The 16892-nt window shown below is 35.1% G+C and overlaps 1 protein-coding gene and 1 non-coding gene across 3 annotated transcripts in view; one reads left to right on the top strand and one right to left on the bottom strand.

Annotated features, from left to right (window-relative positions):
• The window catches only part of LOC106665554 (potassium voltage-gated channel protein Shaw), a 339235-nt gene that overhangs the window by 198261 nt on the left and 124082 nt on the right, over nucleotides 1-16892 (top strand). For both annotated transcript variants that reach the window (XM_024225679.1, XM_014392044.2), the window contains exons 4-5: nucleotides 15728-15943; nucleotides 16005-16122. In XM_024225679.1, coding sequence (XP_024081447.1) covers nucleotides 15735-15943; nucleotides 16005-16122 — 327 coding nt within the window. In that variant the 5' untranslated portion in view covers nucleotides 15728-15734. The remainder of the gene's footprint in view (nucleotides 1-15727; nucleotides 15944-16004; nucleotides 16123-16892) is intronic.
• Nucleotides 8354-8426, bottom strand: Trnah-aug. The gene has a single exon. It is a non-coding gene; the product is annotated as a tRNA-His (tRNA).

Here is a 16892-nt window from a genome sequence, read left to right as displayed (position 1 = left end):
TCATTTTTTTATCTAAAATTTTCTAGCATTGCACAAATTTGTTTTTTTTTAATCTAAAATGTTCTAGCATTGTATAAATTTTTTTAATCTAAAATTTTCTCGCATCATATAAATTTACGTTATTTAATCTAAAATTTTGTAGAATTGTATAAATTCATTTTTTTAATCTAAAATTTTTTCGCATTGAATAATTTCATTTTTTTAATCTAAAATTTTTCTGCATTGTATAAATTCACTTTTTTAATCTAAAATTTACTAGTATTGTATAAATTCATTTTTTATCTAAATTTTTCTAGCATTGTATACATACTTTTTTTTAATCTAAAATTTTCTAGCATTGTATAATTTCATTAATTTTTTTTACATTATGTATTTGTAAAATTTAAACAATGTTTATAGATCTGTACGATTTGTAAAGACGGTTAAACATTCCTTTTAATTCATTATTTTTATTTTGTAAGTCTTGCAGTTTTAGATCTTATTTATTACACCATTAAATCCATTATTTTTGAAGCCGTAACTTTCAACATTCAACGCGGTAGCCGAGTGGTTAGCATGAGAGACTCTCACGCCGCGGTCGTGGGTTCGATTCCCACCGTCGCCTCTGGCCCTTTTTTCCCGATAACCCCCAATTTGAACAACATATATAAGAATTCGTCATGGCTAATATGCAAAGATCATAAGGCCAAAAAAAAAAAATGTTTATAAATCCCAGGCCCTGAAGATGATCTCAATAAAGATCGAAATAGTTTTGTCGTTAAGGTTCCCCAAACCAAAACCACAGCCTTGATGGTACATTTATAATGGCTGAAGTTTCTCCTTAATGAGTATGCTCTGTGTTTTCATTATAACAGAAAATAATATTTTTAACATTATTTTTTTAAAACGATGAATTCAACATTTTCCTATTTATTATAAATGTGTGGTGTTTAGTGACTGTTATTTAATGATTATTTGGAGGTCGTGAGATGCGGGCTGTTGTGACGTAGGTTTTAGAAAAACATTTCCTTTTTCGTGCCAACGTTTCGAACTTTATTGATATCATCTTCAGCCTTGGGATTTATAAACATTGTTTACATTTGACAGATACATGTAGGATGTGAAAAAATAAATTTATACAACGCTAGAAAATTTTAGATTCAATCAAAGTATTTGTACTTACTCAGTGTTTTTTTTCGCGTAGATGTGTATATCTGGTGTTGACAGTGCCAGTGAGATGTTGCTGTTTTATGTATATATACGTTACGTATAAAATTTCCTATCATTGTATAAATTCATTGTTTTAATCTAAAATTTTCTAGCATTGTATAAATTCATTGTTTTAATCTAAAATTTTCTAGCATTGTATAAATTCATTGTTTTAATCTACAATTTTCTACCATTGTATAAATTCATTTTTTAAATCTAAAATTTCCCATCATTGTATAAATTTACTTTTTTAATCTAAAATTTTCTACTATTGTATAAATTCATTTTTTTAATCTGAAGGTTTCGAGCGTTGTATAATTTTATTTTTTTAATCTAAAATTTTCTCACATTGAATAAATTCATTTTTTTAATCTAAAATTTGATACTATTGAGTAAATTCATTTTTTTAATCTAAAATTTTCTAGTATCGTATAAATTCATTTTTTTAATCTAAAATTTTCTGTGATTGTATAAATTCATTTTTTTATCTAAAATTTTCTGCCATTGTGTAAATTCATGTTTTCATCTAAAATTTTCTAGTATTGTATAAATTCATTTTTTTAATCTAAAATTTTCTACCATTGTATAAATTCATTTTTTTAATCTAAAATTTTCTAGGATTCTATAAATTGTTTTAAATCTAAAATGATCTAGCATTTTATAAATTCGTTTTTTCCACATCCTACATGTATTTGTAAAATTTAAACAATATTTATAAATCCCAGCCCTGAAGATGATCTCAATAAAGATCGAACGTTGGCACGATAAAGAAAATGGTTTTCTAAAACCTTCTAACCTAATTCTTCAATTATTTTATCTTTCTCTCGCAATAAGGCATTGACGAATTTCCCTTGGGGGGTTTACACAAGGGGTAGAGACGGTCGAGAAAAAGTCAATATCTTGCTGAAATTTTCAAACCAAATGTAAACGTCAGTGGCAGCGTACTTGTAGTTACGAGCAGTTCTGTACATGAAGAAGAGGACAAAAATTATCGGAAAAACAAAATTACAAATAATGATGTATCTGATTAGATTGTAATGATTTTATGTTTATTATATTTATACTGCTTTGTACTCATTTTAATCATGTTCTTCTTATATTCATTTCATTCACATGTGAAATCTGGTTTTGTCTTTCAGAATGAACAGTCTATCGTTGACAAATTGGTTAAATTTACAGTACAATTAACATCATTACTCATGACTTTCATCAATTTACCTTGCTAGATTTTTCTCCTAAACCGAAAAGGAAAATTGCAAGAAAATAAAAAGGTTCGGTAGAATAAGGGGTTGGTGACAAATTGGTTACATTGAATTGGAGCCTGTTGTTTTCACTGTTTGAAAAATCACCAAACACCGGTTCTCATCGACGTAAAAACGGAAAAGTGTTATCGAATTCCCTAGACTATTTGTAATCGGATAAAAGGATTGAAAGTCTTTGAGTAGGGTCAAGTAATTAGCCGTCAGCCCTCTTTGTCTTCCCTCACGACTCGGACCAGTAATTCAGCCTCAAACCGGCGGATATTCATTTACAATTGAAATTCCCACATGGCCCTGCCCTTCTCTTAAATTTGACCACCATTCCTTTAATAACGCCGAGTCGGGGAACGATTATGTCCGGGGGGCACTTAGGAGGTTTAATGCTTACAAAGGCCACGGTCAAAGCCTGTTTATTGTTTATATTAACATTATTAATGAAAACAATGAATTTGAATAATGGCGAGTAATATGCTTAACCCAATATTGGGAGATAGTTACAGTCATAGCTTTATGAAGAAAAGACAGTTAAAATATCGATTCATAAAATGAACAAGAAAGATCAAAATTTTGTTTAAATATATCAACTGAACCAACGTAAATTTGAGATAATTTATCAGTTAAAATGTACGTTCAAAATAACTTTTCTTTTATACTACAAACTAGATGACACGATACACTCTTATTTATTGTTTATATGGTATTTCATTGAGAAGTTTTTTTGAACATTTCGTCAAGCGAAAAAGAAAATGTGTGTCTCGAGTCATATTTATTGTCTTCCTGAATGGGATCGTCTAACATTTTTCCTGCAAGAGAATTAAACTAACTCGATTTTTCTCTCAAGAAATATATATAAAATGTCAGATGTTGGAGGAAAACAAAACAAAAAATATTGCTTTCAATTTAAAAGGAATAAATGACAACATTTGTACTGAATCCATAATACACTTTAATTTTTATAAAATAAACGAAAATACAATATATGAGCTTTTTATTTCAAAATTTTGATGTAGAAAACACGTGAATCGATTTGTCAGTCGTGTTGGAAACATTATTTGATAAAACGACCTTTAGCTTACGGGATTCGAAGTAAAGGATTTCCCTCCAGACCGACCAAATTAATAGGTTGATCTTCTTTGCCTGAAGTTCCCTCTCAGAAGTGGTTTATGTACGGTTCATTTGGCTTTCGCCTTGAATGATGGCAAACATTATTGCTATGTTAACGTCCACTTTTCATCTCTTATCATTAATCTTCTATTAATAGTCGTTAAAGCTTTAAAAGTCAAGAAGTCATATGATCAAAGTCATGTCTCTCCATTTGATCAAACACTATTTCCCTAATAGGTACATAGGTAGATAGAGATAGAGAGGTGAAAGTGAATAAAAAAAGAATGTTAGGCGAGCGTTAGGTGGGTTCAACAAGCATATCATTTGGGTATTTCACGGCGCACAAATCATTAGTTTTGCGAGAATTGCCCAGTCGAGGGGGCTTAGTATAACATCTGAGCCTTGAAAGGAAAAATAATTTTGACGATTTACTATATCGTTCGGCGAACTTTGTGATTTGTTCGCGGAAAAATATTGTATATTTTGATGAACAAAAGATAAAACAACGATAAAACAACACAGTCAGACACATAGATAGCGAGACGTACAGGTATACAGATAGATTCATACACAGATAGAAAGATAGAGATAGAGAGATAGATAAATATATACACAGATTGACGAATAGATATATTGAGAGATCTACGAGAGAGAGAGAGAGAGAGAGAGAGAGAGAGAGAGAGAGAGCGAGAGAGAGAGACAGACAGACAGAAAGAGAGAGAGAGAGAGAGAGAGTGTGAATGAGTGAGAGAGAACGAGAGTGAAAGAGTGAGTGATAGAGAGTAAATGAGTGTGTGAGAGAGAAATTGAATGAATGAGTGAGCGAGTGAGTGAGTGAGAGTGAATGAGTGAGAGAGAGAGAGAGAGGTGAATGGGTGAGTGAGAGAGAGTGAATGAGTGAGGGAGAGAAGATGAATAAGTGAGAGAGAGGACGAGAGAGAGGATGAGAGAGAGAGAGAATTAGTGAGTGATGAATAAGTCAGAAAGAGCGAGAGTGAATGGAGAGAGGGTGGATGAGTGAATGAGTGAGTGAGAGAGAGCAAATGAATGGATGAGAGAGCGAAAGAATTTATGAGTAAATGAGAGAGAGTGAATGAGTGAGTTAGAGAGAGAGGGTGAGAGAAAGTGAGAGAGCGAGGGAGTGAGTGTGAGAGAGAGAGAGAGAGAGAGTGAGTGAGGAAGAACGTGTAGCGAACGTGTGGCTGGTTCAGAAAGCATACTATTTGTGTATTTCACGGCGCATAGATCATTAGTTTTGCAAGGATTGTAAGTAGAGATGGTTTAGTATAACATCAGTGCCGTTTAAAATAAATCCTCAAGTCACCGAACTCGTGTGAGACTCTACAAGCTTCCTAGTGAGTGTTGGAGTAACCCTTGAGTAGTAGCAGGCATCACCTGCGAGGCTTCTGTTGGGGTTCCGGGCCCATGAGGAGCACTTGCGAAGAATGAGAGCCTATGACGGAGGGTAGCATTGACAGGTGCCCCCGCGCTCGGTTCGGCTATCTGGCTGCTCTGGGTCTCAAGAGAGGCAGCAAAAGGCGTAGCTCGCGTGATCTGAGTTCGACTGTTCGGCTATTCCCTTTTCTGACGGCGGGGGAGAATTGGGACACCTCCCCCTTGCCTCAATGTGCGATTCAGAGCTCGATTCGCTGAAGAAGAGTCTCTCAAGCCCAGGTGTAAGCGACACTCGGCCTTCGGGAAGTAGCAGAAAACCGAAAGGGAATCTGCGAAAGCCTGAGGAACCGGTCGCCCACCACGAGCGCACTATTTTTGAAGAGTGGATACTTGCGATTGAGATTTCCAATCCGACCTGCGAGAAAGCTACCGCAGACTCGGATTCTTCCCCCTGAGACGACTGGCTGGGATAGGGCCGACTTGTTCGGCTCTTGAACGGTCATCGCGTCTCACCCACCCTGGGAGTCGTGACTCACTATGTGTGGAATTACGGCGACGACGGGTGATATAGTGGGGTTTGAGGCTCGAGACCCCGAAAGGGCTCACCTCGGGTTCTCATCCACGGCCTGTTTTTCTCAATCCGGGTTCCTTCATTCTATCCCTTGGTTGCAAGGGGGGTATCCGGGCACAAAATAATGGTGCAGACCAGAGGGTGTGGCAACCTCTCTGAAGCACAAGCTGTACTCATAGGCGTGGGAGGGTGTATGGCCATCTGTACCACGGGGTAACTGAAAAGTTCCAAAATCAGCCCTAGTTACACTGGAAACGGTTTCGTGGTGGTACGTGGTGACGCCCCTGGCGGGAACTTAGAGGCTGTCTTCTATTTGTGACCTTCTTGAAGCTTGCGTATGGCCAGCGTTATTACCCCCGGCCTCACGCGAGACGTTGCGATCGAACGACAGCGTGTAAGCGTTGAGGACGCGATGATTACGCTGAATAGTCCCTCGAATGCGTGAGGAAGCTAACGGAAACGGGTAGTGAATCGGTTTCTCTGACTCGAGTATGCTTTGCATTGTTCTGCGTATGATCGGCGTGGTACCCTTAGGGAAGCGAAGGATCGGACCACCTAGGCTAGGCCTATGGCGTCTCTCGAATGCGCATGGCAGGTGTAGGCTGAGCTCGACAGGAGGTTTTACCGTATGCGGTCCTCATCTAGGGGGTGGTTAGCAATTCAACTAAAAGCAAAACCGCGGCCGGGGCGGATCCGGTAGTTTCTACGCTATGAGAAGCCCCAATACTCTGGGAGATAGAGTGGCCTTCTGTATCTAGGGAGTACGCGGGAGAACAGGCTGATGTGTTTCGGCCTGTTAGCCCTTTGCGTGCGGCATACGACCCGATGCACAATGCGGGCCCGACCAATCGGAGTGGACAAGCGGAGAGCGAGGTTGTCTTGGCCCGTAGGGGCTGGGGCGCCTCTACACCAATGCTGCGGCGGTACCACTATTCCATCGTATGCGGAGGTGCGTCAGCATGAGAATCAAAATGTCCGATAAGACCGAAAAGGCCAGGTGCGGACGCTAAAGATCCTCTTGTCTTGTTGACGATGAGTTCTCGGGAACGGAACATCTGTGCCGTGAAATAAATTAGTAATTTTGGACGATTTACCAGATTGCTTGGTATTTTACTGCAAACTTACATTCTAACCGTTATTTTTAACAATGAAATGAAGTTTCGAGAACCATTGAAAGCTTAACGGTTTGAGTTGTACGTTATAACTTTTGTGTTTGGCACGCGACCTTACTAGATATATGAAAAGGGGGTTAAAAGATAAAGTTCGAGAGATTTCATTAATCTAAATTTTCCTCCGCTTTCAGAAAACGAAAGTTTATTGTGATTTTCTGTTAAAAGCAACGACTCGGTACTAAACCTTGATGTGTTTACCAGTTTGGATGATGAGACAAGCAACAACGGTTCGCATGTTGATTCATTGAAACGGAAATCTTCCAAGCTGGAAGCCTTTCACTCTCCTCGTTCTACAACCCGCATAATGGCCCTTGTTCACCCGATCAAACCTTTGACTAAATCCTTCTCTCGCTAATTAATCTTCCGAAGTCGATTTCCAATTAGAACCTATTGATTCCGGCTCGTCATTTAATCTAGGTGTCGTTTCGCATTGAAATAAATGTTAAATAAAGTCTCTTCCCCCGGGGACCAAGGCGAAGGAGCTGAGAAGTAATATATTTTGTTTCAGGAGTTGGGATTGGGCCAATTGTGAAACGGTCAAGGGTGAGAAGTGTAAAAAGTAGCGATAAACTGGCAACATGATTGTTGTGACGTCACGAGATAGATGGGTGGAAGTCAGATAGCAAACCTTTCTCATCACAAAACGGTCACAGGCAAAATATTTTTAGTAGTCCTATTTAAGTAGTCCATTTATTAACGTTTTCATAATATTATTAACTGAAAAAGTTTATTTATTAGCATGTATGATATTCTATATCAAAACTTCAATTTAGAACAAAAAATAAACGTTTTCTTAGAATAATAATTTACAATATTCCGCATTCGTCAATTATGAAATAGATTAACACTTAACATAAGAAACTTCTGATGGAAAAATACATATTGTCAAAATTGATGCAGGATATTTGTGCGTTGTTAGTTTTTTTCCACTCTGCAATTTTTATTTTTATTTATGTACAATAATAAAAGAATGACATAACGTATTAATATCAAGAAAATTAAAACCATTTATCAATACAAAATGAGTGTATAAGTACCCTGGAGAAATATCTGGTTAATGGCTACTATCAAAATATTAAAACATTGTTTTTTGAAGGCCTATGAGGGTAAATTATTTTTTTAGGAATTAAATAGTTATATCAAATGAAAAATAATGTGGTAATTTATACATACACATATTACTGAAATTTTTGTACCTCTAAATTAACCCATTGAGATGAGAACCGTTAAAATGCCAAAATCCTTCTTTAATATAACTTTATTGTAACATCTGCGCTATTCGTAACTTTTTTCAAAGCACATTGTTTAATATATACAAACACACTTTTAGAAGACTTTCCAAGAAAATTTTATAACAAAAAAAGTTAAACTTTTATACGTGCATAAATAAAGAGATTATCTTGTAAATTCCATGATACGAAAATTTCAAAAACCTATAGTAAAATCTTTCTAAACTAAATTTGTGCCAGTTCATTGGACAAAATCTAAACCTCAACGACAGCTCGATAAACTTCGTACTCAAAGCTGAAAAAAACCGCGGTGTTCAGAACGAGATAGTTCGCAGGTCAATTCTACCATTTTCGACTTTAAACTATCCTTTGACAAAACTATACATTAGATGATTAACAATTAATTAAGGTTTTTAGTTGAGATGAAAAAGTCAATGGCACGAGCGGGATTCGAACCCACGATCTTCGGCTTCATACGCCGCTGCTTTACCACTTGAGCTATCGTGACCTAGATCCACTCGGACACCAACTTCCCATCTCAACCCCACCTTTTGAATTTTCCCTACTTTTTGCCATTTTTCAATTTTTTCATTTTCATTTTTTCGAATCCCGCCCTTGCCATTGACTTTTTTTATCTCAACTAAAGACCTTAATTAATTGTAATGTATTAATTGGTCAAGCGGACCACGAAATTAGTGAATTTAATGATTTAAAATGAAGTATACTGTGGTAGAGCGGCGGCGTATCTAGCCGAAGATCGTGGGTTCGAATCCCGCTCCTGCCATTGACTTTTTTATCTCAACTAAAACCTTAATTAATTGTAATGTATTAATTGGTCAAGCGGACCACGAAATTAGTGAATTTAATAGATGATTAAGTTAAGCACCCAGATGTAAATTGTCCATTGAATTCGTGCGATACAAGAATGCCCAGAGTTTGAAAATTTCAGGGAAAATTTTTTTGAAGATCTATACAATTTCTAAAGACGTTTAATTTTTTTTAAATCCGATATTTTTGCTTGTAGGTTTTTTTGCCATTTTTATTTGAATTTAATTACAAAAAATGCCAAAAATAAATAAATTACGTAACATATTTACATAAAATTAATGAAATACCTATTTGAGGGAACCATCAAAATTTTAGAAAAATTGTTTCTGGTGGAGATAGTTGAGGGGAATTTAAAAAAGGCTCTGAACAAGACAATAAACTGCCAGATTTGATTTTAATTGCAATTTTTTCCTTAATTTATTTTTTTAAATATAGGAATCATGTTAAGCAATTTGAAGCCAATGTATAGAAAAGAATTTACCATATGTGTACATTAAGGTATGGGTAATTAATGTTGGCAGGATTCCTTAATTTGTAATTAACGCGTGTAAATTTAATAATATAATTGGCCCGGCTATTGGAAAATTCACGAAATGTCCTCTAAATAAAAAAAAATTGTAATTGTAAATTAGTAAAGAAAAATAAATAAAATGTTTATATAATAATTAATATAAGAAAATAAAAATAAGTTTTATTGAAACTAATTATTCAGAAATCGTGAGATGCGGTCTGGTGTGATGTAGGTTTCAGATAAATATTTTCTTTATCGTGCCAACGTTTCGATCTTTATTGAGATCATCTTCAGTGCCTGGGATTTACAAAAATTGTTTACATTTAACAAATACATGTAGAATGTGGAAAAAAAGACATTCTATATATATATTTGTCAAATGTAAACAATGTTTGTAAATCCCAGGCTCTGAAGATGATCTCAATAAAGATCGAAACGTTGGCACGATAAAGAAAATGTTTTTGTGAAACCTACATCACACCAGACCGCATCTCACGATTTCTGAATAATTATCGATTAACGGTCACTAATCACCACACATTTATTGAAACTATTGTAAAAATACATTTTTGAAATTGCAGTATGCCATGTAAAATATTGCTCAAGAGTCTTTTAAGCAATTTAATATTCAAGATTTTCAACCGGAGCTTTTTTAATTAATAGTTTGAGGTTGTTTGACTACCTTCACTTAGATGTAACCGTCCAATAAGGTAATTTATAATTTTATTTCACCAAAATATTGTGCATATAACTATACAACTATCAACAGCAAAATCTCCGTGCTTCCTTTGAAAGGTTAACGGATTAAGTATGTGAGGTTAAAAATTAAAATGGACTAGCCCTTCAGGACGACGGGGGAAAATGAGAAAAAATGTTTCGCTCGATGAGTTATTGTTTAGAGACAGCGGGCTTTCACACCCATGTAATTAGTAGGACAAAGAATACAGCTCGACAAATGTCAACCTTTGAAACCATCTCCAATTAAGGTACACTTCTCCTTTTAAAAATATGTCATTAAACGTGTTAACCCTTCCGTTTAGAGACAAGTGCTGAAATAACACTTTTTTGAACCTATGTTGCACATATAGAAAACAATTATTTTGACTAATGAATGAATGAGCTTGCATAAATGGTACAAATTTCGATAAATGGATATTTTTTTGTAAAAGTTTCGCCAGGTTATAAGATATCTTGATTAAAAATATCTATTATTATTTTCCAAACTTTAATTTGTGAGATAATTACGTTTTGATCGATTTAGCTTATGACTTAGCTTATGGAATATTTTTGCATTTTGGAGGCAGGTCATACCCAAGCAGTTTTTAAATCAATTATTATTTACTCAAATAAGGAAGTTATCACAACTTTTTTCATTACATATATAAAAAACTTTGACTTGCCAGTCTAATTAAGAGACGATTGGCTACACAGATTCCACCATCGGGCCTATAACAGTACAGATTCACGCTAATACATTTTTCAATATTACATTAACACAGCCATCGCCTCATGCGTGAGAGTTTCTCGTTAGAGGTAGAGAGCTTGCGAATCTATCAATAGAGTTGGCTCAGTTTACTGAACGAACGATGAACCGCTCTGCAAAAAGAGCGGTAGCTCTTATAACTCCATCACGCCAAATCGACCTTCCAGCAATTGCTGCTCAATTTTCAATTTTGACTTACCACCACTCAGTTACTTGACAAGTGACTTCATCTCGTTTGCCACTCTACGCTCCGACCGTTTTTGCTCCTCTCTCTGTCCTCTTCACTCCTACTAAATCTTCTAGCTGTTAGCTCCTACAGCTGTTGGCTCCTAAGCACATAACTTCTACAGCTCTTCACTCCTACAGCTCTTCGATCCAGTAACTGTTAGTTGTTACAGCGTTGGCTGCTAAGCTCATACCTTCTACAGCTCTTCGATCCAGTAGCTGTTAGCTCTTACAGCTGTTGGCTCCTAAGCTCATAGCTTCTACAGCTCTTCGATCCAGTAGCTGTTAGCTCTTACAGCTCTTGGCTCCTAAGCTCATAGCTTCTACAGCTCTTCACTCCTACGGCTCTTGGATCCTGTAGCTGTTAGCTCTTACAGTTGTTGGCTCCTAAGCTCATAGCTTCTACAGCTCTTCACTCCTACGGCTCTTGGATCCTGTAGCTGTTAGCTCTTACAGCTGTTGGCTCCTAAGCTCATAGCTTCTACAGCTCTTCATTCCTACAGCTCTTCGATCCAGTAGCTGTTAGCTCTTACAGCTGTTGACTCCTAAGCTCATAGCTTCTAGAGCTCTTCACTCCTACAGCTCTTCGATCCAGTTGCTGTTAGCTCTTGCAGCTGTTGGCTCCTAAGCTCATAGCTTCTACAGATCTTCTCTCCTACAGCGCTTAGCTAGTACATCTCTTCCCTACTACTGCACATAGCTCCTATAGCTCTTCGCTCCTACTACTACGACCACTCTTCGCTCTCCTAGCACTCAATTCCAGGTCCAAGACATTCGGATTTCGTAGTCCGCATTTCTGAATTTTTGTCGTTCAAGCTGTGATCCCATTAGTACCATACACTAGTTCTTATTTATTTGTTTACGAGTTAGTTACAAGAAGTGACATAGTTTACAGAAATACAGATGTGCTCTTTTTAAGATTTTAAAAAATGTGTGTTTTTTTTTTTTTAACTTTTTTATTGGCAATAGTAATAAACAAGAAAGAGACATTTAACAACCCTATAATTCAAACAATCAACATTTACATTAGGCTGGCGCTGGCACACAAAAATTTGAAAAACACAAAATTAAACACGAGTGGTGAACTATGGAACTTGGGTGGTTGTGTACACCTCTTGAACATACTTCCAAATAAAAAAATAAATATAAAATTCATTTGAGCTATTCAAACAGTTCATCTGTTTTACTAGAACCGTTTACAACGAATCTTGGATGATAATATTTAAGTAATAGCGGCGTTACACGTCGTTAAGTCGACCATTATTGACTTTGGTATTTGTCCAAAACTGCTTCCGTCGGATTTTGTAAGGGTTGGACGCCCTTTAAACACTGTTTAAAGGCCAATACGATGAGCGATGGGTTTTTGATTATTCCCTATTAAAGAGGATGGATGTTTTTATCGCCGGGGTTTGGCGTGGGGAACCGTATGAGAAAAATTATTGTTTCCAATTACTCATCGAATTTAATTATTCATGCCGTTAATTGTAATTGCTTTTTTAATGAAGAGCCTAGTTTTGAAAGTTTTAATAGTGAATTATACATTATTTATGTAATAAAATGGCATTTTTTAGTTTTTTTAAATTAAATTTATTTATTAAAATTAATTTTACAATAATGTTATAGAATAAATAAATGTTTACATTCTTATAAACCCATTGGTACAATAAGATTTACATTTCACTATTCACTATTTATTTTTAACTATTCAAGTTCATATGGCTTTGTTCTTTTCAATCTTCTGACCATGTTTCGGTTATGTAAGAGTTTGGTCGCTTCCACATTCCCGTGCTGGCTGAGGCGAGCTTGGTGTTTGGTGGCAAATCTTTGTATTCCTTCATTTTCTTAAGATCCCTATGTATGTCCTTATTGCTTATGTACCAAGGTGCATTAACTATGTTACGTAAGATTTTATTTTGAAGTGTTTGTACGATTTTGATATTGCTGTGTTTGGTCCAACCCCATAGTTGAATACCATATGTCCACATAGGCTTTATGACTTGTTCATACAATAATATTTGTACAGCAAGATTGGAGCCACTTCCTATCAACCAGTATAGTTGTCTATACCTTAAACCTATTTCTGTCCTTTTTTTCTTCAAGTGTTCTTTCCATCTCAGCTTGGCATCTAAGGTTATTCCCGTATATTTAACAATATCGCTGTATGGTATAGTAGTTCCATCGATTGAGAGCGACGGAACATGGTCCACTTTTTTGTTTGTAAAGATTAAATGAACTGATTTATGCTGATTTAGCTTGATTTTCCATTTTTTGTCCATTTTATTATTACATGCATTTTGGAGTATTTTGGTTGAATGGGTGATATTCGGTCCGAGTGATGTCACCGCTGTGTCATCTGCAAACGTTGCAATTTTTACTCCATCTATTTTCGGAAAATCACAAGTGTATAACAAGTAAAGCAGTGGACGTAATATGCTACCTTGTGGCACTCCTGCATTTATTGTTTTTAATTTTGAATATTGATCTAAACAGTCTGTCAGGTAGGAACTGATAATATCGACATACTGCTTGGGTAAAAATGGTAGTGTTAAAAAATCTAAACGTACTTCTATCTGACCGTGGAATGTCAATATCATCGTCCAATTTTACGCTTAGAATGATTCCACAGCATATGTAAAGCCATACTTTAATAAATTTTGAAAGAAGGAAAGATACCAGTTTTCAAGTAATTCCTCTCATATTAAGCAATTATCTAACACATCTTTTTTTGAATATAAAATATATTTTGCATTGTATAAATTCACTTTTCTACATCCTAAATGTAATTGTTAAATGTAAACATTGTTTGTAAATCCCAGGCCCTGAAGATGATCTCAATAAAAGATCGAAACGTTGGCACNACAATTTTAGATTAAAAAAATGAATTTATTCAATTCTTAAAAATTTTAGATTAAAAAAATGTATACAATCCTAAAAAAATTTAGATTAAAAAAATGAATTTATACAATTCTAGATAATTTTAGATTAAAAAAATGAATTTATTCAATGCTTAAAAATTTTAGATTAAAAAAATTAATTTATACAATGCTCGAAAATTTTAGATTAAAAAAATGAATTTATATAATGCTAGACAATTTTAGATTTAAAAAAATTTATACAATGCTAGAAAATTTTAGATTAAAAAAATTAATTTATTCAACGCTTAAAAATTTTAGATTAAAAACGTGAATTTATACAATGCGAGAAAATTTTAGATAATAAAATTTATACAATGCTAGAAAATTTTAGACAAAAAAACAAATTTATACAATGCTAGAAAATTTTAGGTAAAAAAAGTCAATTTATACAATGCTAGAAAATTTTAGATATAAAAATTTATACAATGCGAAAAAATTTTAGATTAACGATCTTATAACTCGTTTTTGTAAATTCAAAACGAAAAATTTCCTTTTTTTAATCGTAATATGTTACAAAAAATATTTTTACAATAAAAAAATGAATGAAAAAATAACATTTAATTCTCTTACAGTCAAAATATAATTATAAATTAAAATTGAATTTTCCTTTCTATTGTAATAAAAACACAAAATAGATTCCATTCGTTTGAAAGGGTAGGTTTTATGTCTTACAGATAAATGTGTTCTCTTATTTTGGCAATGTTCACGGTACCGCGTACTGCGTAAGACTCGCCCCTTTTCTTTTTCTCTCTCGATCCTGTAAGTCCAGAACGGCAGTGTTGGTTGACTTTGTTGTTACGTAACAGATGCATAGATAGATAGGGATTGTTAGATATATATACAGATTGGCAGATAGATAAAGAGATCTAAGAGGGAGAGAGTGAGAGAGAGGGAGAGAGAGACAGTGAGTGAGAGGGAAGGAGCGAGAGAGAGAGATAGAACGTGTATCGAACGTGAGGCGGGTTCAGAAAGTATACTATTTGTGTATTTCACGGCGCACAGATCATTAGTTTTGCAAGAATTGCCAGTCGAGATGGTTTAGTATAACATTTGAGCCGTGAAAGGAATGAATAATTTTTGACGATTTACTACATTGTTTGGTATTATTATACTAAAAACGTACATTTTAACCGTTATTTTTAAGAATTAAAAGTAGTTTCGAGAACCATTAAAAGGTTGAGAGTTTGAGTACGACGTTATAACGTCATTTTAGTAGATATATGGAGAGAGAGGCACCAAGTGCATTAGTAACGACCTATCCAAAGACAGCTGTTCAATGATTTTAGATCAATCAACAACTTATTTTTTGTCATTCCCCATCGTCTTAGTCCATCTATCTTCAAATTCATCTTTCGGTCTGTCAGACCGCATTTCGCCTTCCATTTATCTTCTGTGATTAGTCTGTCTCGTATAGACAGCTTTGCTCATTTTTAAAATTGTAAACGCGTATGAGAAGCAAAAATCGACGAACATGACCGAGGATGATCGGAAATGACGAAACGTCAAGGTCATAACCCTAGAATTCGAGAGGAAATGTACGAATTTAATATAGTAAAAGCAAGTGGTGTATAGGTAAATAGAAAAAATAGGTAGTGAGTGAAAGCAAGAAAAAGAAAGAGAGATGAGATAACTAATAAAAAAATTCAAATCCTAAATTTTCGAACTATCATGAGATGAAATTAGAGTTGATTTATTTTACAAATAAAATAAATCTCAAGTCTCTTAACATAAATCTCAAGATTAATTACATTTAACTTGATCGATTTTATCAAATGCATGTTGTATTTGATCTTATATCAGAAAAATACCATAAAACCAAATAAGTTTAACGTGAATTCTTTTTTTAGGTGAAAGATGAACCTGATCAACTTGGACGCGGAGAACCGGGTGGTTCTCAACGTTGGTGGGATCCGGCATGAGACGTACAAAGCTACGCTCAAGAAGATCCCAGCGACGAGGCTCTCCAGGCTGACCGAAGCCCTTGCCAACTATGATCCGATCCTGAACGAGTACTTTTTCGACAGGCACCCCGGTGTCTTCGCTCAAGTTCTCAACTATTACAGGTAAAGCCAAAGAAATAATCTGTTTTTATACCGAAATCTTCATTCGATGTACCGTTTGTAGAACTGGGAAACTGCACTATCCGACGGACGTCTGCGGTCCTCTGTTCGAAGAGGAATTGGAGTTTTGGGGTTTGGATGCAAATCAAGTGGAACCGTGCTGTTGGATGACCTATACCCAGGTAGGGGTTTTGTTTATATCAGACTTAATCTCTAGTACAAACAAAATTATTATTTGGAGATCGTGAGGTGAGGTCTGGTGCGACATAGGTTTTAGAAAAACATTTTCTTTATCGTAACAACGTTTCGATCATGATTGGGATCATCTTCAGGGCTCAAATTGTTTGTTTTCTGCGTAATTGTGTCATTCTTGTGTGTCGTGTTGAGAGACAAGACAAGAATGACCCAATTACGCAGAAAACAAACACATTATTTAGATCGAAACGTTGGTACGATAAAGAAAATGTTTTTCTAAAACCTACGTCGCACCAGACCGCACCTCACGATCTGAAAATAATCATTGGCTAACGTTGACTAAACACCACACATTAGTACAAACAAATTTTTTTTCTATATTTTACTATTATCTAATAATTGGACAGAATTGATAAGGATACCAGAAAATCCGGAATGATCTTCACTAAGAACTGCATCCTTGGGGTTCATTTTAAGTTTTCTAGTAAATTTGATCAGTTCAATTCGATCTTATTTTTAGAAGGAAAAGGTTAGTACACATTCAATTTTTTTAGCTGGGTTTATAACCCTAAGTTATATCTTCATAGATATTTCTTCACATTGGAATATATGAGTGACAATTTTATACTCTTCATTGAATAACGTACTAATTATTAGGTCTATTTTGTACTAAAAATCAACATGGGGGTTCAGCTGAAAGGAACTGTTAACAATCTTCAAGAGCGTCTATATCCCTTTGGCAACGTATGGAGTAGCA

This window comes from Cimex lectularius, unplaced genomic scaffold (assembly GCF_000648675.2).
Source record: "Cimex lectularius strain Harlan isolate CLEC.00 unplaced genomic scaffold, Clec_2.1 scaffold37, whole genome shotgun sequence".
Lineage (NCBI taxonomy): Eukaryota > Metazoa > Arthropoda > Insecta > Hemiptera > Cimicidae > Cimex > Cimex lectularius.
Note: the sequence above shows the minus strand (reverse complement) of the source record. Positions and strands in the feature narration are given on the sequence as shown.